Source organism: Sus scrofa, chromosome X (assembly GCF_000003025.6).
Source record: "Sus scrofa isolate TJ Tabasco breed Duroc chromosome X, Sscrofa11.1, whole genome shotgun sequence".
NCBI classification, from domain to species: Eukaryota; Metazoa; Chordata; class Mammalia; order Artiodactyla; family Suidae; genus Sus; species Sus scrofa.
In genome coordinates, this window is record NC_010461.5 from 8191740 (window position 1) to 8217622 (window position 25883).

The window sequence follows — 25883 nt, forward strand, 5'->3', positions numbered from 1 at the left end:
CATATTTAAATTGGGGGTTTTGTCTACACCAGTCCAATTAAGGAGCTCTTTGACCATGTAACACAACAGTATGGCTGGTTACACTAAGTTGCTGAAGGGACAATATTTGATTGTTGGTTTATTATGGTGCCCAAAGAGGAAGCGGGGAGGATAATTCAGCTCATCTACGTCAATTGTCTAGATGAGGCAGGTGAGCTCTGTGGCGTCAGGACCCCTGGATGAAGCTCCCTGTTCTGTCACCCACTACACCTGTGCCACCTTGATCTTTGGCCCTCTAAGCTTGGGCTTCTTCAGCTACAAAACAGAAAGCCTAGCTAACCCACCAGCTGGATCTGAAGCTGCAATTGATACAGACTGTGTCCAAACACTTTGCCGCTGGTATAAGACAATAAATAATAATGAGAAACTGCATTTTCCCAGAAGGGCTGCCAGGAAATCGTTGATTTGTGCCTGTTATCCGTGACCCTCATCCTCCAGCACCTCCATAACCCATCCCAACGCAGACGGGTTGGTTCAGTGCCCTAAGCATCTTTCCAATGTGCTGACTGCTCTCAATTTCCAGTCGAGCTCAAGCGCAGGTCATCTCCTCCCATCTCTCCCTGGCCCAGATGCCCTGATGCACTCTGGCTCCTCTCCACCCCCAACTCCATCCTGGGGCCAGAGCAGGATTTTCAAAATGCAAATCGGATCAAGTCACCAAAAGGCGTCAAGGATGACACCCAGCTGGAAGGATGGAGTCGCCATAAATTCCATGTGGGAAAACCGTGGGAGGAAAAGGTCGGGAGGAAAAAACATTAGCTGCTAACACACATTTTTGTTACGATGATAAAACAAGGAGAGAGTTGTGCTCTACTTCAGGAGAGTGTTCACTGATTATATAAATGCAGGATGCTCTTATCCACTTCGGTGTTTGTATGTCTCTCTTTGTGACCATTAGGGCCATTTAAAAAGATGAGCGAAGAGTTCAAAGCCACTCTTAACATTTTCACTATTTAATCATCTTTGGGAAAGTGACCGAATAGCTGGCACCCAACAGGCACTCAACAAATGCTGGATGAACAAATAAAATGTGAGCCACTGATTTCTTCTAAGTAGCCTGACTTTGGACAAATGAGAAAAGCACTGAAGGAAGATATTACATACTTGGCCCCAGATTATATGTCAGAGGAGGTAAGAGGTGCTGAGGACATGTGAAGGCTAATTCTTTTCCACGAAGATTCAGACCGAGAGAGCGGCCAGGACTCCAGGACGATACGCAGTGGGGCAAGACGACATTGAGCGAAAGAAGTGGAATATTTATGCTCAAAGGCCAAACGAGCTCTTGGAATTATCTAAACCCACGTGGGGGAAGCAGATGAAGAGGGATAGATCTTAAGCCATACAGGGTTATGTCAATATGAAAAACAATGGGTCACACTTAATAAAGAACATTCTTTTGACTTGGGACTGATAGAGCACTGCTGAATGCTGCTGCTTTATCATTCCAAAGTATGCAGAGGAAACTTCAGAGGACCTGGGTAACTTCTTGCAACCTGAGAGCCAACACATTCCGTCTGGAATCTTCCCTTTAATAGTCTTAAATCAGAAACTATGGATGTGGTGGGCTGTGCCATAATAAAGGGCTATTTCACCAGCGAATCCTCAGCCTGCTAGAGGAGACATTAACATCAGCTTGGCTAAAAGTTTATGGTCTTAGGAGAATGAGCAAGCTGATTGAAAATAACTGCTCAATTGTTTTGTGATGCATCGGCTGTATCATCTGCATAAGTGAGGCTAGGGTCCAAGGTACAATGAATAGACTTTTTTTTTTTTTAAGGAGCCAGTTCTCACCTTTCCTCCCCCCCCCCCCGAAAATCACATTGACATCTCGGATGACAAATCAAAGAGCCCCAGCAGGCAGTTCAAAATCTGCAAAAGGTAGTGGGGTGAGATGGCGATTGGGCACCAGGAGCGCAGACTAGATTCCTCACTGCAAAGAAACCTCTGCTGAAAGCGGGTTGCCCTTAGCACCGCTTTGAAAGGCAAATCACTGAGCCGCTGGTGCCTCCAAAAAAAAAAAAACAAGAGGCATTAGTAACTTACTGGTGTCTCACTTGGCATTTCTTTCAGGGCAAGGAACTCTAGCAAACCTAGAAAAAGAGCCGTCCTGGGTTCCTAGAATGAGCGTCTTGAGAAGGAATCTTCACGTTTTTCTAGTACCGGCCCCTTCGCTCTAGCGCAGCAAAGTGAAACTGCAGAAGTTCAAGGTTAGCCCAATGGCCCCCCAGAGGATCTAGGACCCCACTCTGCAGCCAAGGAACTAGTTGGGGCAGCTCCAGGACCTCCCCACCTACCACCCCAGTCCATCTCGACGACTCCTTCCTTGAAAAAAAATTGTTTTAACATGGAGAGTGCATTTTGGAAGATGCGAATTCCAGACAGATAACTGTCTCCGCCTGATTATAATTATTGATGATTCTTGTCTTAAGTGTCTGCCTGCTACTCTCCAGTTTTTAAAGTTGGCATTCAGCAGGTCCAATCTCGATAGTGCAAATCAGGCAAGGAAAACTCGGGAAAGTAGCAGATGACACAACGACTGCAGCGCCCCAGCTCAAAACGATACATCTTACAAAGAGGAATGTCCGAGGACTGGGGTAAACGAACACGGATGCCTGCCGGCTTCCTGGAGGCGGCACAGCTTTTAGAAGTAGTACTCATTGCTCAGAAACATCTATTTTCTTTCTACTTTTCTTTCTTACGCCTTTGCTCCTTCTCAAAAATAAACTCAATCTAGAATCTGGATTTGGTCGGTCGGTCATTACTCTTGAAAGCTTGCCTCCTTCTTTAAAGGAAAAACCCCGTGAGCTTTTTCTCTGGTGTCTCCTGCGGACCCCAGGGCCCGGCAGTGCATGGCATACAGGAGAATATTTGAGGCAACAGGGAGAAAGAAGAGAGGCCGCCGACAGAAGACCCCCTGGCACCTTCTTTGATTAATCAGATAATGTGCAACATCGGGGCCCGCTACAAACTCACAGGGAAATGCACGCCCCCTTTTCCAAGGACCAAACCCGCTGCGCCCCAGCGCGCCCTGCGGCATTTCTCGGGAGTCCACTGGCCACGGAGGCTGGGATCACCCAGCGGCTCTGCCTCCCGTTCAGTTCTATGTCGGTTTTTGCAGCGTCTCTGACCGAAGGTTGAGTGGCCCAACCTGGGCCCAGCCCCAGGAGCCCCACTTCTCAGCCCTGGCCAGCGAGGCGGCGGCAGGGTCCGGCCCTTGGCCGCGAACGCACTGACCTCTGCGCGGGGCAAAGGACCACGGCTCCGGGGTGGGGGGTCCCCTTCTAAGGGGCTCTCGAGTTTCTGAGCAGGTGACACTCGTGCACGCGGCACTCTCCACCCCACCCCACACACACCGATGACCTCTGGGGAGCTACGGATCCCTTCCACCCCGCTCGGTCCCCCTCCCAGGCCGGCCAAGTGGCGCCCCCTGTCGCCTCCGCGCGCCCCGGGACACTCACCGCGTAGTGCAGCTGCGGTTTCTCGCGGTACACCGGGTCCCCCATGTCGCCGCCGGGGAGGAGTGGCGGGCCCCCGGGCGCAGCCTAGGGTCGTGGCGCCTCTCCGGGGTCCCCCTATTTGACCGCCATCCTGGGGCGGACCCCGGACGCGAGCCCTGTTCCTTGCGCCCCAAGCGCGGTGCGAAGCGTCCCGGGCACCAGCGTCCCGCCGCGGAGCCGGCGGGGACACGGAGGAGGCGACGGCGAAGGGGAAGGAGGAGGAGGGGGTGGGGGGGAGGAGGGAGAGGCCGAGTCAGATTCGATGGGCGGGCGTTTAATTCCTTCCGCCCCTGGCGGGCCCCAGTCGCGATCGCCGCCGCCAGCTGTTGGGGGCCGGAGCGACCGAGTGCGCCCACGACAGGTGTCAGGGCGGCCGGCGCTCCTAACTCCTGCCACCCCGCCCCTGCCCAGGCCCAAGGGACCCTGGACACCGGCGCTGGGGCTGCTGAAGCCTTCAGTACCAGCGAGAGGGCGAGCTTGGGTTTCCAAGAAAGAGAGACTTCCACTAACTTTGAAGCCGGGGGGTGTGAGCCTGATGCCAAAAGACAATTCGGAACCGGTCGGCGAGGGTGGAGTTTCGGTCTCCGCAAAGCCTTCCTTTGCGAGAGTCTCAAGGGCGGGAACCCTAGGAGAGGGCAGGCCGGGGGGCAGGGGGGACTGCGGAGAAGAGGGAGGTGGGGCGGCATGCTGCCGGCCCGGCCGCGACGCTTTGGGCAAACTGAGTCCCAGAGGGCTTGCGGGACCTGCGTGTGTCTAGGAAATCCCACTGGAAGGGGGAGTTCTGGAAAATCTGCTGCAATTCTGCTGCAAGTGAGCACTAGCTTGGAGCGAGGCTGGGTCTGAGTGGGGGGTGGCAGGAGCTTGCTCAAAGCCCTCCTGTGTATGTCTCAACAAATCGGAGAACAACACAGCAAAGGACCTGGAAATTGAAGAAGAAACCTATACTATTTGCAAACGCTGTCAGATACACCAAATCAGTTTAGCACACACTGGAGATGCACAAGGCCACCTAACACTGGCCTCTGCTCTGCTCTCCGCCCCTGGACGCCTTCGCTTTAAGACATCATGGAGAGCACCGGGGCCCCTCCATGAGCCTCTCATAGGCTGAGTCCAGACCAAGGGAAGGTTTGGGCCCAGAGTAGAGATTCCCGATGCAGAGAAATCAATCAATCCAAGTCCAAGAGGGGCGGCTATCAAGTGGAAGATGGATTTGTGGGCGCCTTGTGTCAAATTCAAGGGTCTCACTGTATGGGAGTCCCTGGGTGGCCATCCACCTGCTGGGGGGGGGGGCGCACTAGGAAAAGAGGATGGGACCCTTGCGTTTCACTGCTTACAATTCAGTGGGCTAACCACTCCCAGCAGAGAGTACATTAGAACACTTGGCAGCATAGTTTTGAACAGCATGGGAACGTGAAGCCAGGGCTAAAGGTATCCTAAGAATCTACCACTAGATACCATGACAGTTCCTCTCCCTGGAAAACTGTAAGACTATATCTAGTAAAACTGATCACATGCCGACCCTCTGACCCAGCAAATCCGCTCCTAGATGTATAGAGAAATGAGTGCCAATGACCTTCTCGTGTGCAAGGGTGTTCATAGTATCGTTAAGCAGAATCACCAAAATGAAAACAGCAGGTGCATGACGGGCCAACCGTGGCCCCTCCATACAGTGGCATACATACTGCTCAGCACGGAAAGGAAAATGGACTGATGGACATGACGATGTGGATTATTCTCGCAAATGCTGTGTCCAGAGAAAGAAATCAGACCCAAAAGAGGACCTACTGTCAGATTCCATTTATTTAATTCTGGAGCCGGAATTCACATGTTGGACTGAAATAGGCACATATGATCTATGGCGAGAGAAGCCAGAATCGTGATTACCAAGATGGGGAGGTGGTCCTGGCGGGGAAGGGGATACAAGGGAAGGTTTTCGGGTCCTGGAAAAGGTTGTATCCTGATCTGTAGGACAGCTACCCAAGAACACCCATATGTAAAAATTCACTGAGTGGTACAGTTCAGATGTGTGCAATTTACACCCTTCGCTGTGTGCATTTTGTACTGCAACAACACAAGGGCAAAAATAAATTCAAACTCAATCCCCTGCCCCAAACAGGAACTTCCCGCCAGAATGCTACTGTTTTAAGAGAAAGTCTTAAACAGTTTGCTCAAACTCTCCAGTTTCCTTCTCCTTATAGCCTGCCTTGCCCAGACCGCCTTTCCCTCTGCAAAGTGGGAGAAGAGAGCGAACCCGTTCACTTTGCAGGAGGACCCTCCTGCTCCCCGACATGTCCAGGCAGAGCTGGAAAAATGACACACTGAAGTCCCCTCTTCACTTGCATTCTGCTCTGCAGCTGAAAGCAACCTTCGGCGCTACATCAGCAGAGACCCTTAGAATAAGGCAGAGAACCAGCTCGGGCCTCGCCACGCCACACAGCAGCCTTCAGAAAAAGCAGCTGGAGCAGCCGAAGGAGGGCACGCGTACACAAATGCCCCGACTTGGGCACCTTTGCTTCCCCGTGCTCTATTTAGAAATAAGACCTCTCCAGCCCTACAACTTCTTTCTCTGTCATACCGGTCATGAAGCCCTCCAAACTCAAAATCCCTCTCCCTAGAACAACTATTTCATGATTAATATATATAAACCATTCGCGGTGGGTCTCTGGATTTAAAAGACCCTTAAATATATCCTTTGATCATTACCCTTGAGTATGTCACCTCCATGTTAAAACTGGGTCCTCTGAGATTTTGTTTGTTTGTATTCTGCCTTGGGAAAATTTAAGAAGTCACTAAATGGTATTACTGTAAGCCAAAAATAACCCATCATTCCCTCAGTGCGGGATGATTTCTGCCTGCTAGCTTATTTCTTGCTAAATCGTCACTGCTAAGTTGGAGTTAAATTTTCAAGGGCAATAGGGATTGTTTGTTTGTTTCTCTGCTTCAAAGGTTTGAGGAGATAGGACAAAGCATTTCAGAAAAAGAAATGATCAGTCCGGGCTGCAAGACTCTTGCGTTCACCTTGGAGTGAATCGCACATGTCTTCAGTTCTCATTCCATTTGTTCGAGTCTTGACAAGGGATCTAGAAGACGGCAGACCTCGAAGAGGCTTGCTACAGCTTAGACAGTTTGCTCATATGATATCACTTCTATGTGGACTCTAAAAAAGGATACAAATGAACCCACTTACAAAACAAAAAGAGACTCCCAGACACAGAAGACAAACTTGTGGGTACCGAAGGGAAAGAGGGAGAGGGATAATTTAGGAATTGGGGATTTTTTAAAAATTCGATTGGAATATAGTTGACTTACAATGTTGTGTTAGTTTCAGGTATAGAGCAAAGTGAATATATATATATATTCCATTACTTTTCCCAAATAGGTTATTACAAAATACGGAGTAGACTGCCCTGCGTTATACAGTAGGTTCTTGTTAACCATCTATTTTATACAGTAGGGTGTATATGTTATTCCCATGGTCAGGAATTGGAGATTAACAGGTATACACTACTATATATGAAAATAGATAAACAACCAGGACCCACTGCGTAGCACGGGGAATTTTAGTCAATATCTTGTACTAACGGGTGATGAAAAGAAACCGAAAAAGAATACACATATAAACTGAATCACAGTGCTGTCCACCTGAAACACTGTAAATCAACCATACTTCCATAAAAAAACTTAAACAATTTGAATTCCACACATATATTTATTCTATTTCACGGTATTTTTAAACACCGCTCTCATAAGAATTTCTTTTCTGCACATCTCTACGTCCAGGCATCCTTCACATGGTATTTAACGATTCACTTGTTTACTTATTCAGTAAATATTTTTAAGTGCATACAATTCGCAGGCATTGTTCTAGGTCAGTTCAACTCTGCATTAAATGGCAGGAGCTTTCAAGATTCAGGTTTGATCTTTTGGGGTAATGGAGAGAGACAATAAAACGTCCCTTCAGAGAAGGCTGAACTTCCTGTCACTCGCTGCTTAGATGAAGTGTCTGCTTGGCTCGAGTTCTCTCACGGTTAGTCATTTTTTTAAATAAATTTCTCTGGTGTTTCTACTTTTCCCCAGAGAGGATTCAAGACTAATCTTTAGGAGTTCCTCTACGAGCATCCCTTTATTTCTTTTTCTTTTTAGGGCCGCCCCCGCGGCATATGGAGGTTCCCAGGCTAGGGGTGGCATCGGAGCTGCAGCTGCCGGCCTGCACCACGTGCACAGCAAGGCCAGACCCGAGCTGTGTCTGCGACCTACACCACAGCTCGCGGCAGTGCCGAGCCTTAACCCCTGAGCAAGCTTAGGGATGGAACCCGCATCCACATGGATACTCGTCAGGTTCATAACCCACTGAGCCACAACGGGAACACCATCTGCCAGCATCCCTTTTAAGAAAACAACATGTCATGCTCACAGTGGCCCGTCCATGACTTCCTGCCCCCAAACATCACAGCCCTTCCAGAACAGAAGGCTGTCCCCGCCACCCCGGGCATTTAAATTAAAAGCCCAGTTTGCCTTTACTCGGCCCACCTATAAGCTGAGTTAATATTTTCCACATTTAGGGCCAACCCAAGGGTGATTACTTTTTTTTTTTTTTTTTTGTCTTTTGTTGTTGTTGTTGTTGCTATCTCTTGGGCCGCTCCCGCGGCATATGGAGGTTCCCAGGCTAGGGGTTGAATCGGAGCTGTAGCCACCGGCCTACGCCAGAGCCACAGCAACGCGGGATCCGAGCCGCGTCTGCAACCTACACCACAGCCCACGGCCACGCCGGATCCTTAACCCACTGAGCAAGGGCAGGGACCGAACCCGCAACCTCATGGTTCCTAGTCGGATTCGTTAACCACTGCGCCACGATGGGAACTCCGTGATTACTTTTTTTAAGACCCATTTCACCTTAATCTGCGGAAGCAAATGCAGCTTGAGGCTTTAGGAGGCGCGAGGGCGCAGGTGAGAAGCAAAACCCGCCGAGATGAGAATGAGGCTCTTCACGCACACATGGCTCTGTCGCTGTGGACAAGAGTGGCTCGGGGAACCTCTTCCCCCAAACCCAGGGCCCACAGGCTTCCATCCTACGATCCTGCCAACCCCCCTCCAAGAAGATTTTCTGATTTTTGAAACAGAAATATTGACCATACACACGGTGCAGCTCCACGAATTACTGCACGGCACACACCCGCCTGGTCATCAGCAAGGTTAAGGGCGAGGACACTACCGCTAGTGTCCCTCAGCTGCCCTGTAACACCCTCCCCTCGGGCCAAGCCAGGGGCAGACACCGCCCTATCTTTTATGGGCTTCACGTACTCATTTCCCTTTGCTGTGGCTGTGGTTGTGTTTTTACATTTTTTAAATTATAGGTGATTACCAAGGTCGTGCCCATTTCTGCTGGAGAGCAAAGTGACCCAGTCTTTTACAGCAGGGTTTCTCCATGCCAGCTCCAAGGACACGTGGGGACTCACAATTTTCCACCCTCCCCAGGTTTATGGAGATATGATTGACATACAGCGTTGTGTGAGTTTAAGGTGTACGATGTGATAATGTGATACACATACATATTGTGAAATGATTACCACAACCAGATTAGTTAATACTTCCATGACTTCACACCGTGACCATTTGTGGGTGTGTGTGTGTGTGTGTGTGTGTGTGTGTGTGTGATGGTAACATTTAAGACATACCCTCTTAGTCACGTCCCAGCATGGCATACAGTATTGTTACCTACAGTTGCCGAGCTGGTCCTTGGATCTCCCAGAATTCATTCCTTTCCCACAACTGGAAGTTTGAACCCTTTGACCAGCGTGCTCCTCATGCCCCACTACCGGTCCCTGGGAGTGACCAAACTATTCGCTATTTCTGAGTTAAGATTTTCTACCTTTTAAAATTTTTTTTTTTCAGTTTTTAAAGTTGTATTGAAGTCGAGTTGCTTGACAAGGTGGTGACAATTTCTGCTGTACAACAAAGTGAGTTGGTTAGACATGGACACACAGCCATTCTTTTTCCAGATTCTTCAGCTTTTTTAGACACCACGTGGAAAAGCATACAGTTTGGAGTTCCTGGTGTGGCTCAACAGAAACGAATCTGACTAGTAGCCATGAGGATGTGGGTTCGATTCCTGGCCTCGCTCTGTGGGTTAAGGATCTGGCATTGCCATGAGCTGTGGTGTAGGTCGCAGAAACAGCTCAGATCCTGCGTGGCTCTGGCTGTGGTGTAGGCTGGCTCCAATTCGACCCCTAACCTGAGAACCTCCATATGCCATGGGTGCGGCTCTAAAAAGACAAAAATAAAATAAAATAAAATCATACAGTTTGTATTTCTCTGTCTGACTTATTTCACTTAGCATAATGCTCTCAGGGTCTATCCATACTGTCCCAAATGGTAGGATTTTTTTTTTTTATGGCTGAATAACATCCCGGTGTGTGTGTGTGTGTATGTGTGTGTGTGAGAACATATGTATAAACCATATTTTCTTTACCCATTCGGCCACAGGCGGCGCTTAGGTTGTTTCCATTTCTCAGTTATTATGCGTAGTGCTGCTCTGAACATGAGAGCGCAGATATCTCTTGCAGTTCCTGATTTCAGTTCTTTGGGAACAAGTGGGATTGCTGGATCATATGGTAGTTTTATTTTTAATTCTAATTTTCTTCGTTTCTTTTTTAATTTTATAATGATTCTTATTCTTTCCATTCTAGCTGGTTGACAGCTGCTGTCGATTTTCCACTGTACAGCAAGGTGACCCAGTCACACGTACATGTATACATGCTTAATTCTAATTTTCCATACTGTTTTCTATAGTATGGAAGACTGTACCAATTCCCATCCCCATCCCCAATAACAGTGTACAAGCATACTCTTTTACCCACATTCTTTTTTTTTTTTCCTCTTTTCAGGGCCACACCCTCGGCATATGGAGGTTCCCAGGCTAGGGGTCGAGTTGGAGCTACAGCAGCCAGCCTACACCCCAGCCACAGCGACACCACATCTGAGCCTCATCTGCAACCTACACCACAGCTCACGGCAACGCCGGATCCTTAACCCACGGAGCCAGGCCAGGGATCGAACCATCAACCTCATGGTTCCTAATTGGATTTCTGCTGCGCCATGACAAGAACACCACTTTTTCCCCACATTCTTACCCATACTTGTTGTCTCTTGTCTTTTTGATACTAGATATCCTAACAGGTGTGAGGTGGTATCTCATCTTGGTTTTTATTTCCATTTCTCTGATGATCAGGGATGTTGGGTACCTTTTCAAATAGCTGTTGTCCAAGTGTATGCATGTCTTCTTTGAAAAAATGTCTATTCAGGTCTTTGCCCATTTTTCAATCAGAGAATTTGGGATTTTTTTGCTATTGAGTTGTATGAATTCCTTATGTGTTTTGGATCTTAACCCCCAATCACATATATGGTTTGCAAACTTTTTCTCCCATTCTTTAGAATGCGTTTTCATTTTGTTGCTTGTTTATCATGCTGTGCAGAAGCTTTTCAGTTTCATGAGGTTTTGCCCGTGCTGCTTGTGATGTTGGTGTCGTCATAATTCTGTGTGGCGGAGGCGGTCCCACGCATCATAGGATGTTTAGCAGCATCCCTGACATGTACCCACTGGATGCAAGCATTACTGCCCTCTCCCAAGCGTGACAACCAAAGCTACCTCCAGACACTGACAAATGTCCCCTGGGGGTGGGGAGGCCCAATCACCGCATTTGAGAACCACTGCTTTTTAGGAAGTCGTGTATCCACAAATCTCGGACCTTCGCGTGGCCTGCTTTCTAACGTTATATAAATGGATTCATAACTATGGTTTTGTTACTCCTGGCTTCTTTCTCTCAGCATGTTTCGAAGGTTCTTCCATGTTGTCATATGCAGCTGCAGCTGGTTCATTCCCATTGCTGTCTAGTATTCCGTCGGATGTGTTTACCCATATTTATCTTTTCAACTGCTGGTGGACATCTGTGTCCTTTCCACTTCGGGACTACTGAAAACCAGACTGCTTGAACATCATTCTACACACCTCCTGGTGCACACGGCATGCATTCGTATAGGGTGCAAACCCGGGAACAGAATTGCCGGGTCATAGGCGTATGCATATCTGCAACTTTACTGGACAATGCCCAACAGTTTTCCAAACTGATTGTACCAATTCGAATCTTTATTTACACTATAGTATAAATAGACTGAACACAGTTTATATAAAGACGGAACATAGTTTAGAATTGTCGCTCTTCTAGGTTTTCTCATGGGGTGACAAAGAAATAATTCAGGAAATCAAACTCCAGGATCAGGAAGGAGAGAGATGGGGAAGCAGCTTAAGGTCCCGCTTGTCCAAAATCGCATGTGTCTTGTAAGTGAAGAAAGCCCCATCAGCCCTACGTAGGGTCATAGCATTGGAAATGCCACTGCTGCCTCCACCCACACATACGGATAGGCGCAATGGATGTACCAGCTATGCTTTCAAGGGAGGACATTTCTTAAGGCAGAAGTTCAGCATTTGTTGTATGTGTGGAGGGGGAAATCTCAGCATATCCAACTAAAAAAAAATGCTATATAAGAAATTACCCATTTTGGAGAGGGATTAAGATGGTAGAATAGAAGGACTGGACCTCAACTTCTCTCTTAAAAACAATAAAATTCACAACGAAAGACTGAGCACTCTTCACCCAAATGGACTGGAAACCTTAAAAAAGATACCCTACTCCAGAAGAAAAAGAGGAGGACACATCAAGAGGTAGGAGGAGCGATTTTGTGATATAAACAACCCCATACCTCCTGGGTGGGAGGCCCCACAGACTGGAAACTAACTGGGTCACAGAGACTCACTTGCAGGAGTGAGAGTTCTGAGCCCCACATCAAACTCTCACGTGTGGGGATCTGGCACGGGGAGAAAGAGCCCCGGAGCATCCGGCACTGAAGGCCAGTGGGCTTGTGAGCAGGAGCTCCACAGGACTGGGGGAAACAGAGACTCCATTTCTAAAAGGTGCACACAGACGTTCACGTGCACTGGGTCCCAGGACAAAGCAAAATCTCCGTGGAAATCTGGGTCAAACCTGACCGCAGTTCTTGGAGGACATCCTGGGAAAACAAGGGTGAATGTGGCTTGTTGTGAGGGAAGGACATTGAAAGCAAAGCTCTCGGGAATATTCAGCAGCTGCCTTTCTCTGGAGGGGGCCATTTTGGGAACATCTGGCCCCACCCGTCAGCCAGCTGTTGAGAAGCCCCAGGGCAAACAACAACCCAGGAGGGATCACAGCCCCGCCCCTCAGTAAATGGGCTACCCAAAGACCCCTCAGGCACACAACTGCCTCTAATCTCATCCAGAGACTAAGCCCCACCCACCAGAGGGATCAGAATCGGCTCCACCTACCAGGGGGCAGGCACCAGTCCCTCCCATCAGGAAGCCTACAGTGAGCCCCCCCATACCGACTTCAGCCACAGGGGGGCAGACATCAGAAGTAAGAGAGTCTACAACTCTATTATCTGTAAAAAGGTCACCACACCAAAAACCTACAAAAATGAAAAGACAGAGAACTATACCTCAGATGAGGGAAAAAGGAAAAACCCCAGAAAATCAGGTAAGCTAGCCTCCAAGAAAAAGACTTTAGAATGTTGATGATAAAAATGATGCAAGACACTGGAAATGAACTGGAGGCAAAGATGGATAACTTACAGGAAACACTGAGCAAAGACATACAAGATATAAAACTTAAAACAAGAAGAGATGCAAAATACAATAACTGAAATAAAAAATTCACTAGAAGCAGCTAACAGCAGAATACAGGAGGCAGAAGAATGAATAAGTGAGGTGGAGGACAGATTAGTGGAAATTACGGATGTGGAACAGAAAAGAGAAAAAAGACTGAAACGAAATGAAGAGAGACTCAGAGAACTCTGGGACAATGTGAAATGCACCAACATCCATATTATAGGGTGCCAGAAGGAGAAGAGAGAGAGAAGGAGACAGAAGAAATATTCCAGGAGATAATAGCTGAAAACTTCCCTCACATGGGGAAGGAACCACTCACTCAAATCCAGGAAGCACAACGAGTACCATATTAAAAAAAACCTAAGGAGGAACACCCCGAGACACATATTAATCAAACTGACCAAAATTAAAGACAAAGAGAAAATCTTGAAAGCAGCTAGGGAAAAGAAACAAGTAACATACAAAGGAACCCTGATAAGTTTATCGGCAAATTTTTCAGCAGAAACTCTGCAGGCCAGAAGGGAGTGGCATGATGTACTTCACGTGATGAAAGGAAAAAACCTCCAACCAAGATGACTCTACCCAGCAAGGCTCTTGTTCAGATTTGAAGGAGAAATCAAAACCTTCACAGATAAGCAAAAGTGGAGAGAATTCAGCAACACTAAACCAGCCTTACAACAAATACTAAAGGAACTTCTCTAAGCAGAAAAGAACAAGAGAAGAAAGAAAGAAAAAAGAGCAGCAAAAACAAATGCAAAGTAATTAATAAAATGGCAATAAAGAACATACCTATCAATAATTACCTTAAATGTTAATGGACTAAATGCCCCAACCAAAAGACACAGACGGGCTGAATGGATACAAGAACAAGACCCATATATATGTTGTCTTCAAGACACCCACTTCACTTCTAGGTACACATACAAATTGAAAGTGAGAGGATGGGCGTTCCCGTCGTGGCAGTGTGGTTAATGAATCCGACTAGGAACCATGAAGTTGTGGGTTCCGTCCCTGCCCTTGCCCGGTGGGTTAACCATCCGGCATTGCTGTGAGCTGTGGTGTAGGTTGCAGACGTGGCTCAGATCCCACGTTGCTGTGGCTCTGGCGTAGGCTGGTGGCTATGGCTCTGATTAGACCCCTAGCCTGGGAATCTCCATATGCAGCAGGAGCGGCCCACGAAATAGCAAAAAAAAGACCAAAAAAAAAAAAAAATGAGAGGATGAAAGAAAATATTTCATGCAAAAGGGGATCAAAAGAAAGCTGGAGTAGCAATGCTCATATCAGACAAAATAAGACTTTAAAATGTCCTGCTGAATAGCATTGAGAACTATGTCTAGATACTCATGTTGCAACAGAAGAAAGGGTGGGGGAAAAACTGTAATTGTAATGTATACATGTAAGGATAACCTGACCCCCTTGCTGTACAGTGGGAAAATAAAAATTAAAAAAAGACTTTAAAATGAAGAATATTTTAAGGGACAAAGAAGGACATTACATAATGATCAAAGGATCAATTCAAGAAGATGATATAAAAATTTTAAATATCTACACACCCAACAGAGGTTCACCACAATATATAAGGCAACTGCTAACAACCTTAAAAGGAGAAATCGACAATAACACAATAATAGTGGGGGACTTTAACACCCCACTTACAGCAATGGACAAATAAACCAGACAGAAAATCAATAAGGAAACACGGGCCCTGACTGATGCATTAAACCAGATGGACTTAATAGATATTTATAGGACAATTCATCCAAAAGCAACAGAATACACATTCTTCTCAAGTGCACATGGAACATTCTCTAAGATGGATCATATCCTGGGCTACAAATCCAACCTTGGTAATTTTAAGAAAATTGAAATCATATCAAGCATCTTTTCCGACCACAACGCTATACGACTGGAAATCAACAACAAGAAAAAAACTGCAAAAAACACAAACACGTGGAGACTCAACAACATGCTACTAAACAACCAATGGATCACTGAAGAAATCAAAGAGGAAATTAAAAAATACCTAGCAGCAAATGACAACAAATATATGACACTAGAAAACTTATGGGATGCAGCAAAAGCTGTTCTAAGAGGAAATTTTACAGCAATACAGGCACACCTCAGGAAACAAGAAAAAGCTCAAAGAAACAAGCTAACTTTACATCTAAAGCAGCTCGAGAGAGAAGAACAGACAAGACCTAAAGTCAGTAGAAGGAAAGAAATCATAAAGATCAGAGCAGACATCAATGAAATAGAAACGAAGAAAACCATAGAAAAGATCAATGAAACGAAAAGTTGGTTCTTTGGAAAGATCAACAAAATTGATAAACCCCTAGCCAGACCTATCAAGCAAAAAAGAGAGAGGACTCAAATCAATAAAATTAGAAATGAAAAAGGAGAAGTAACAACAGACATCACAGAAATACAAAGGATCATAAGAGACTACTATATGCAACTGTACCCCAATAAAATGGAAAACCTAGAAGAAATGGACAAATTCTTAGAAAAGTACAATCTTCCAAGACTAAACCAAGATGAAATAGAAAAGATGAATGGACCTATCACAAGAACTGGAATGGAAACTGTGGTTAAAAAACTTCCAACAAAGAGTCCCCTTGCTGTACAGTGGGAAAATAAAAAAAAAAAAACTTTTATACAAAAGAAAAAAAAAAAAACTTCCAACAAACAAAAGTCCAGGACCAGATGGCTTCACAGGCGAATTCTATCAAACATTTAGAGAAGAGATAATACCTATCCTTCTGAAACTATTTCAAAAAATTGCAGAGGAAGGGATACTCCCAAACTCATTCTATGAGGCCACTATCACCCTGATACCAAAACCAGACAAAGATACCACAAAAAAAGAAAACTACAGGCCAAATTCACTGATGAACATCGATGCAAAAACCCTCAACAAAATACAAGCAAGGCACATCCAACAATACATTAAAAGGATTGTACATCATGATCAAGTGGGATTTATCCCAGGGATGCAAGGGTTCTTCAAAATCTACAAATCCATCAATGGGATGCACCACATTAACAAACTGAAGAATAAAAGCCATATGATCCTCTCAATAGACACAGAAAAAGCCTTTGACAAAATCCAACACCCATTTCTGATCAAAACCCTTCAGAAAGTGGGCATAACGGGAACCTACCTCAACATGATCAAGGCCATATATGACAAACCCACAGCGAACATCATTCTCAATGGTGAAAAGCTGAAAGAATTCCTGCTGAGATCAGGAACAAGACAAGGATGTCTGCTCTCGCCACTACTCTTCAACATAGTTCTGGAAGTCCTAGCCACAGCGATCAGAGAAGTAAAAGAAATAAAAGGAATCCAAATTGGAAAGGAAGAAGTAAAACTATCCCTATTTGCAGATGACATGATACTATACCTAGAGAATCCTAAAGACTCTACCAGAAAACTGATAGAGCTCATCCACGAATTTGGCAAAGTCGTAGGATCCAAAATCAATACACAGAAATTGATGCCATTTCTATACACTAACAATGAAAGAGCAGAAACAGAAATTAAAGAAGCAATCCCGTTTACCATCACATCCAAAAGAAGAAAACACCTAGGAGTAAATCTACCTAAAGAGACAAAAGACCTGTACTCTGAAAACTATAAGCCACTGATGAAAGAAATCAAAGATGACACAAATAGACGAAAAGATATACCATGCTCGTGGATTGGAAGAGTTAATATTATCAAAGTGACTATACTACCCAAGGTAATCTACAGATTCAATGCAATCCCTATCAAATCATCAAGGACATTTTTCACAGAACTCAAACAAAATATTTTAAAGTTTGTTTGGAAGCATGAAAGACCCAGAACAGCCAAAGACATCCTGAAAAAGGAAAATGGAGCTGGAGGAATCAGGCTCCCGGGCTTCAGACTATACTACAAAGCAACAATCATCAAAACCGCATGGTACTGGCACAAAGACAGAAATACAGATCAGTGGAGCAGGGTAGAAAGCCCAGAATTAAACCCATGCACCTACAGCCAACTCATCTATGACAAAGGAGGCAAGGATATACAATGGAGAAAGGACAGCTTGTTTAATAAGTGGTGCTGGGAAAACTGGACAGCCACATGGAAAAGAATGAAATGAGAACACTCCCTAACACCATACAGAAAAGTAAACTCCAAATGGATGAAAAACCTAGATATAAGATCAGACACTATCAAACTCTTAGAGGAAAACATAGGCCAAACCCTCTCTGACATAAACAACAGCAGCATCTTCTCTGATTCACCTCTTAGAGTATTGAGAGTAAAAACAAAAATAAACAAATGGGACCTAATCAAACTTCAAAGTTTCTGCACAGCAAAGGAAACCCTAAACAACACGAAAAGACAACCCACAGAATGGGAGAAAATCTTTGCAAGTGAATCGACTGACAAGGGATTCATCTCCAAAATTTATAAACACCTTCTGCAGCTCCATACCAAAAAAACAAACAAACAACCTCATCCAAAAATGGGCAGAAGATCTAAACAGACAGTTCTCCAAAGAAGACATCCAGATGGCCAAAAAACACATGAAAAGATGTTCAACATCACTCATTATTAGAGAGATGCAAATCAAAACCACTCTGAGGTACCACCTTACACCAGCCAGAATGGCCATCATCCAAAAGTCTACAAACAAGAAGTGCCGGAGAGGGGGTGGAGAAAAAGGAACCCTAGTACACTGTTGGTGGGATTGTAAATTAGTGCAACCACTCTGGAAAGCAGTATGGAGATTCCTCAGAAAACTCAAAAAAGAACTACCATTTGATCCAGCAATCCCACTCCTGGGCATCTATCCAGAGAAAACCACGACTCGCAAAGACACATGTACTCCGATGTTCATTGCAGAACTATTTACAATAGCCAAGACATGGAAATGACCTAAATGTCCATTGACAGAGGAGTGGATCAAGAAGATGTGGTACATACACACAATGGAATAGTACTCAGCCATTAAAAGGAATGAAATACTGGCATTCTCAGCAACATGGATGGACCTAGAAGCTATCATGCTAAGTGAAGTCAGCCATACAATGAGACACCAACATAAATGCTTTCACTGACACGTGGAATCTGAAAAAAGGACAGACAGAACTTCTTTGCAGAACAGATGCTGACTCACAGACATTGAAAAACTTATGGTCTCTGCAGGGGACAGTTTGGGTGGTGGGGGATGTGTTTGGGCTGTGGGATGGAAATCCTGTGAAATCAGATAGTTATGATCGATCATTATACAACTACAGATGTGATAAATTCATTTGAGTAATTAAAAAAAAAGAAATTACCAATTTGCTCTACAGCCACAATTTTCCCCTTCCTTTTAACCTAAACAGTGTTTTGGGAAGGATCCAAGCAAGAATGAAGGAGTCCCATTGCTTTCTCTAGATGAGTTAGAGGGAGACAACCCCCAGCCTGAAGACAGACCTGGCCCAATGACCAGTGAATGAGGAAGTCCTGTGGGTCCCTAGAATGGTGGCTGGTGCTATGGTAACACAGGACAGAAAAGACTGTCACCTAGTGTTCTTGCCCTCAGCCTGGACCCCTACTACAAAGAGTATCAAGAATTTATATATCACCTAGAACTGAGAATCTGATCATCTGTGGATGTAGGGAAAGCAGATAAGGGAGAGAGAGTGAGAATAAACTTACCATTACAATAGGTTTAGTTTTAGTATCACTGGGTTTCTCCTTTTCTTGCCACTTTGATATTTTCACTGAAGTATTGCTGCTCAATGCCTTGGAGCCAAGGAGAGTGCCATTAAAAAGTAACTATGGAGAGATGTTTCTAAAATAAATGTTCTATTTCAGGCTCATTTGGGGAAAAAAAACAGATTGTACTCCCTCTAGTTATGCTTCCCCCCCCCAAAAAAAAAAAAAAAACAAAACAGTTGGAGAGTCAAGAATCTACTTTTCATCATACCCATAAGCTAATGTTAGTCTTCTACCTCTACTCAACCGATTCAAACCTCCCTTGCTCTGCATGGTGCTGCAAGTTTGTAAAGCCTGCTGGACTCCTGACAACACCAGGGCTGCAGGTGCTAAAATGCTTATTTGGAGAATGATAACGATGCGGCTCATTATTGAGCCCCTATGTCACTGGCCTTTTGTTCAACTAGATGCTTTGCAAACAGCCAATCTGCATCCTCGGGATAACGGTGTGAGGAAGGTACAATTATCTCCATCTTACTCATGAGGGTAGCTAACTTGTTTTGCACATCTGGTAAAGGGTGGAGGTGGGATATAAATGAAGTTGGGCCAGATCTCTTTGCGGGCCGTTCCAGCAGTTCCCTTCTGAGTAGGCACTCTCTGATGAGGCATGCTCATTCATGAGATCGCTGTGGTGCCTCCTTGCAAAAGGGGGAGGCAGACACTGCCAGGGTCCCAATCACATCTCCCAGGCCAGTGCTTGGCAAGAGACAGTTTTTCCCCCAGGGAGACACCCAGCAATGGCTGGAGATTTTTTATTTTTTTTTATGGTCGCAATTGCGCGTGGAGGGGTGCCGTTTGTATCCAGTGGGTAGAGGCAAGGGGTTTTGCCAAACACCCTACAATGGACAGGACAGCCTCCCCCACAGCAAAGAACTATCCTGCCCGAAATGTCAAGAGTACAGAAGTTGAGAAACAAAGCCTTCATAGACATAAGAAATCCACCCTTTACTAATGAGCTCTTAGCAGCGCATCTCACAGCAACAACACGTTTTCTTGCAGTGGAGAGGGTCTTACGGCGACGAAGAAAATAAGGAGGAATTTCCTGAGAGCAGAAGAGTAGGGCCAAGCTGTGGAACTTTTAGGCAGGTGGGTTTCCACCCAATACAGCATATCAAAGGGCTAACCAAGCAAAAACCAGCCATTTGTGTGATTGAGACTGGCAGCTATGGAGTCATTTGGAGCACTTGAGGAAACCAATGTTAGAACCTCAAAAACCCCTGTTTTGGAGGCTCAGCGGTATTTTGAATGATGACACCTGACATTACTCTAGCGCCTGGAGATTTCAAAGCAATTTCATATGTAACGGTGCCCCCCCAAATTAATCTATTTTGTGATTATGATTTTAATGTATGTAATAGGGAGCCGAAAATATAAGGCAAACATTAGGAATTTGTTGTCAGGACTGCAATAAAATGAGGAGAATGAAACAGAAGGTCCTTTGCTCGCCGAGTCACTTCACCTTTTTGTATCCCGTTAATTCAGCAAACAGAGCCTGGGCCAGAGAGTTCCAGATCCCCAATAACACGTGGCAAACAAAGGCCAAACATCAACAGTTTAGCAGGGCCTTCTTCGCCTGGCTGTGCAATGAGACCAAGAGCCTTCTTTGCCAAGCTTAATTTCTTGATTCTTTTTTTGGGGGGGACTATGCTCTATGAAAGTGGTTCTCGACCAGGGGCAGTGTTGACTGCCGGGGACATCTGGCACTGGAGACACACTCGGGGATGTCGGCAGTGGTGGTTAGCAGGTGGTGGCTAGCGGTGCTACCAAACAATGAACAAGCCAACCCCCACCCCCCAACACAACAGAGAGAGATCTGGCCTCAAGCGGCAAGAAACCCGATTTCCCGATTTTATGGATAAAACTGTTCTTCTGGTCAAAGTAACCCAAATACATCAGAATCGAAGCATCAGACTAGGGTGATGATCTGCTTATTTTAATTTGGTTGCCATCTTTCTTCACATTCACCCACGAACATATATGGAAATGGAAAGCTAGTACCTGGAGAGATTAAGACTTCCTCTCCCTTTTCAGCAGAAGACAGGACAAGAGGAAAGGGGATCAGGAAAAAAAAAAAAAAAAAAAAAGCTTATCGGTGTTTCTGAAAATACGGCCTTTAGGGACACATGCATCAGAATCACTTGGGGTAGGATTTCCAATAAAAATAAATTGTGAAGACCTCCCCAGAAGGCACTGAATCCGAATCTCTTGGAGCACCGCCTCAGGAACGACATTTTTAGCAAGGTCCCTTGATTGCTTATCATGTACAATACAGTTTGAGAACCACTAATTAATACCGTGGGAGAAAGATGCAGAAAATGATGCTTAGAAAGGCTGAGGGACTTGTTCAAGGTCATGCAGCTAGCATAAGCCAATGTCAGGATCCATGCAGAGCTCTGCATGGAATGTTAAAAGAAGGTGGAAAATAACTCTAAAGGTATGAAGAACAAACAAGAATCAGGTCCATTTGTAATTACTGGAGAGGAGATGAATGTAGCATTTGGCCCAGTTCATCACAGCTCAGGGCCTGGTAAGTGACGTGTTTCATTTTCCTACGGTTTTGTCAAGTCTTCTCCCCATTGTCTTCCCGACTAAGAGTAAAAAGAATGCGACGCATGATTTCTTTCAAAGCTCTTAGGGGTAGCTGATCTCCATCACATTTTATTTTTCAAAACCATGGAACGCGTTTTCTCACATTAACATGTCAAGAAATGACAAATGTGTATAAATTGCCCAAATTATTAGTCCTTTTAGATATTCCAAAGGGGAAAATCCCTTCAGAGTCTATGGAAAAAAAATAATTCTTTATTTCCCATCTTGGCAAAATGGAGGTGTCAGCCACTCGTTCCCTCTGTCCGAGGGGGCCGTCCAGGATCTGGGACCAAAAAGAGCTGGTCTGTACATCACAACAGACGAGAGGACGACTTCAAGACTCTGAGGGCGCCTTTCTGTTAAGTGCCATGTTTACAATGGGATGATCAGAAGAACAAAGAAAATTCAGTCTGGGAAAGTTGAAGAGGACCCTGACGACAAAGATGAGCGATTTGAAGGGATGTCATGTGGCAGAAAGGCAAGCCTTGTCCGCTTTCTCCAGGACGCTGGGTGAGGATCAAGAGCGGACAGTACGAAGCCTCAGAGTTCGGCTCAGCAGAAGAAAGAACTTTCTACCTGTGACCTGACAATTTCACTCCTAGGTATGTAACAAAGATAAATGGAAACACATGTCCACACGAAACCCTGCACACTGATGTTCACAGCAGTGTTATTTATAACAGCTCAAAGGGGAACACAACTCACATGTTCATCACCTGATGAGTGGATAAACAAACCGGGTCAGTGGATACAATGGAAGATGAGCTGGCCATAAAAAGGGAGGAAATACTGGTATATGCTACAGCACCGAGGACCCTGGAAAACACGATGCTAAGTGAAACAAGCCGGTCCGCACCGACCACATATGATGTGATTCCATTTATACAAAATGTTCGGAATGGGGGCATCCACAGAGACCAAAAGTAGATCCATGGTTGTGTAGGGCTGGGGACATGAGGGGGTCAGGGGAGTTGAGGAGGGGATCCTTAAAACGTACAATGTTTCTTTGGGGGGTCATGACAGTGTCCTAAAATTGACTGTGGGGTGGCTGAACAGCTCTGAGTATATTAAAAACGATGGGATGATTCACTTAAAATGGGTGAATCGCATGACATGTGAATTCTCCCTCCATAAGGCTGTGAAAGAGAAAGAAACAGAGAGACGGAGAAAGGAAGGAGGGAGGGAGGGAGAAAGGGGAGGGGGGGAGACTGGGGAGGGAGGGAGTGAAGAAAAGGACATGAGTAGTGCAACAGACAGAAGGCAGCTATCCCGAGAAGCGGCGGTGTCTTTGTCCGGGCAATATTCCAGGTGCGCCTGGATGACCACCAGCTAGAGACGCTGCACTATGTGAGCAGGTTCACCACGGGACCTGCAACTTTAAAACGTCATAATCAGTGGTCTATCCCTTTCAAGTTGCCCTGACTACAAGAGGAGTGGCTCAAGGTAAGGACTGCCTTCGATTAATCCATTCGGTCCTATCTTTCATTCATTCTTTCAATGCCAACTGAGGGCCTCATGCTGTTTCCCTCTCTTAATAATAATACAGTTGCTTCTTGCTTTAGGTCGAGTTCCTCAGAAATCGACCCTATGATAAGGATTCCTGGGCGAGGGATTCATTAAAGATATGTTCCCAGGAGTAACATATGTTCCCTGGTAAGGGGGAAGCAAAACAGAGACAGGAGAGGAAGCCCCGTAATGGTGTGATTTCTGGCAGAGTCTCAGTCTCCACCTGTGGAGGAGCGCTGGACCTATCCCACCTCAAGCCAAAGGAGATGAGCTTAAATAGTCACACATCTGCCAGTGCTGGGCTCTGGGATGGCCCAGGGTGATGTAAACGCCCAGGCGTTTCCTGTTCTTTGGGGGTACAGGGAAAGGGCTGGAGAACCCCAAGGGAAATCCTCTGAAGAAGTTCAAAAATGTTTGGTCCTTGAAAGCAAACCACACAGAAGCTGGAGGAGGGAGTAGACACACAGAACTGGTCAAAGAACTGAGATATTCTGGGCAGGGCACCGACAGCAAGCGTCCACTACACTTTTTGGTCGAAAGCTTGTTCAGCTGTAAAGGCGGTGTGTGTCCAGATACCCTGGGCAGGTGGAGGCGTGCAGCCCCCACGACGTACTTCCAGCCATGTGAAGTGTGACCTGATCTTGCGAGACTTTCCCCTCCGGCTTACTGCCTTTGCTTTACCTGGCATCTTTGCCCACGTTAGACCTATTGCATTTCGTAGGCTGAACATCTTCGCAAGTGGTGAATCTGCCCAGAGGCACTCCAGGGAATGTGACATCAGCTTCAGCATCTCCAACTGTCCGCTGAGCCAATGGCCTTCCGTTTGGGTAGAGTCTAAAAGCTGCAAACTCATGGACTCATCCATGCCTAGGTTACTTTCCTTACTGGATGTTTTTCTTTCCCCCGGGTATCATAAAAGCGGTCTAACAGGTGGATCCCCAGACACACGGTAAATTTTTTTCTCTGCTGGATCAATCATTTTATGACATCATTTGTTGATATGCTTACCATCTTTTTCTGGGGATTAAATTAGTGTGTGTTTGTGTGTGTGTGTGTGTGCGTGTGCGCGCGCACAGCGGTTAGAACAGTGTCGGCTGTAGCTCTGATTCGCCCCTAGCCTGGGAACTTCGGGGCATAAAGAAGCTTTATACCGAAGGTGGCTCTTAGCACGTCGGTGCAGAACCCTCAGGCTGTATGAGGTTTTCACCCTCAAAACGTTTTTTCCTGCCAAGGGACTTGCAACAATTTTTTTTCTCATCTATTTGGATTCTGAAAACTCATTTCTATCTTGCCTTCCTCTCTGCGACGTCTTCCTAGTATTTTCGTCTCTCATTTCCGCTGAGGTTATCACCCAAGATGAGGTTAATGGCAAAACTCCGGAGCACCAAAGAGAAATACTGTAAATACTGGGTAAACTGAAAAACAAGGCTGGAGGCGGGAGGTGGGGAGGCAGAAACAAAGCTCCCAGAACCTCTTCACGCATATTGGGACTCCGAGGAGAGAGCCAGACGGCTTTACTCCGGAGTATGGTTTTGCTTGTATCTATGGAAGTTCACAAGTTGAAATTCCATAAATAGAGGAGCTTCTGTACAGCTCTCTTTTGCCAATATTTTCTTTCCCTCTGACATCTGTCCCCGGGATTTCAGTTCACAGTGAGCACTTCACACAGGCATGACAATTGATGTTGAAAGTGGTACGGGGGCACAAAGTATTCTAGCAGGGCCATAAAGCATTCTGGAAAAATCCAGGAAAATGCCAAAGGTGGAAGATCATCACGTCAGTAATTTACCAAAAAACCCTGAAATAGAGAGCATGTCACACTTCGGCATTTTTACTTTTGGTTTGTTTGTTCTAGAAGAATAAACGAGGGGAGAGGTTTGTCTCAGATCTGGCAGAGGAGTTAGTAAGAATGGCTTTTCTATTTCTAAACGGTTGAAAAAAAAATCAAAAGAATATTTCATGACATGCAAATTATGTAAAATTCCAATGTTAGCCTCCATAAATACGGTCTTACTGGAGCAGTCATGTCCATTCGTGGATGTATCTGTCTATGGCTGCTTTCCACAGCCTCATATATTCCCTCTCTTACGGAAGATGTGCACCGACCCCTGATCTAGAAAACTAAAATAGCACTTTATTCCGTGAGATTTTTTTTCTACTTTTGCTGTTCATCTTCTCCCTTCTGGAGTTTTACCAGTCGACAGGAAAAATATATATATATCTCCCATACATTTGTTTCTATTCATATCTCAATTATTATGTTTCATTTATAGCCTTGAAGGAGACAGACACCTCGCCTAAGATAAACCGACCTGTTTAGGGCAGGCAGGCTTCCAAACTGGATTCTGCTGCTCCACGTATCTGAACTTCTAGAGTCACACCTATGTTGTTTCTAGATGGCTCGGGTAAATGGATATGGGATTCACTTGGTCTGCAGAAGGCAGCCCCACCCCCTGTTTCTTCGACTATAACCAAAACCACGCAGACTCTGGTCGTGCTTGTGTTCACCAGCCTCAAATTACTTGTCACAGTCTTCCTCTCGTTGATCGGTGTTTTCTAAGTCTCAGAAAGGAAAGCTTTCCGTGTGCCCTCACCTTGCAAGTGTGACCCTGCTTTTGGACGCATGCTGTTCCTTGGTATCCCCCCCACTCCAAATCTGAACAGATTTTGCACACGTCTGCACTGGATTTGATTACACACCACGCCATGTGCTCTGAAACCAATCAAGAAGATTCCAAAACATCCACGTCTGTATCTGGCCCTTAGTCTGATAGTTTCGTCCTGTCTTAAAACCCTTATGCATGTGTTAGTTTTCTAG

At 45.6% G+C, this 25883-nt stretch overlaps 1 protein-coding gene across 2 annotated transcripts in view; it reads right to left on the reverse strand.

Moving 5' to 3' along the window:
* Window positions 1-25883, reverse strand: part of ARHGAP6 (Rho GTPase activating protein 6) — a 530729-nt gene that overhangs the window by 280889 nt on the left and 223957 nt on the right. The window contains exon 1 of one of the 2 annotated variants that reach the window (XM_021080046.1): window positions 3498-3756. The exons of the other annotated variant lie outside the window; for it this stretch is intronic. Within the exon in view, the coding sequence (XP_020935705.1) occupies window positions 3498-3542 (45 nt within the window). The 5' untranslated portion in view covers window positions 3543-3756. Of the gene's footprint in view, window positions 1-3497; window positions 3757-25883 lie in introns of those variants that run through there. 2 annotated transcript variants of the gene reach the window in all.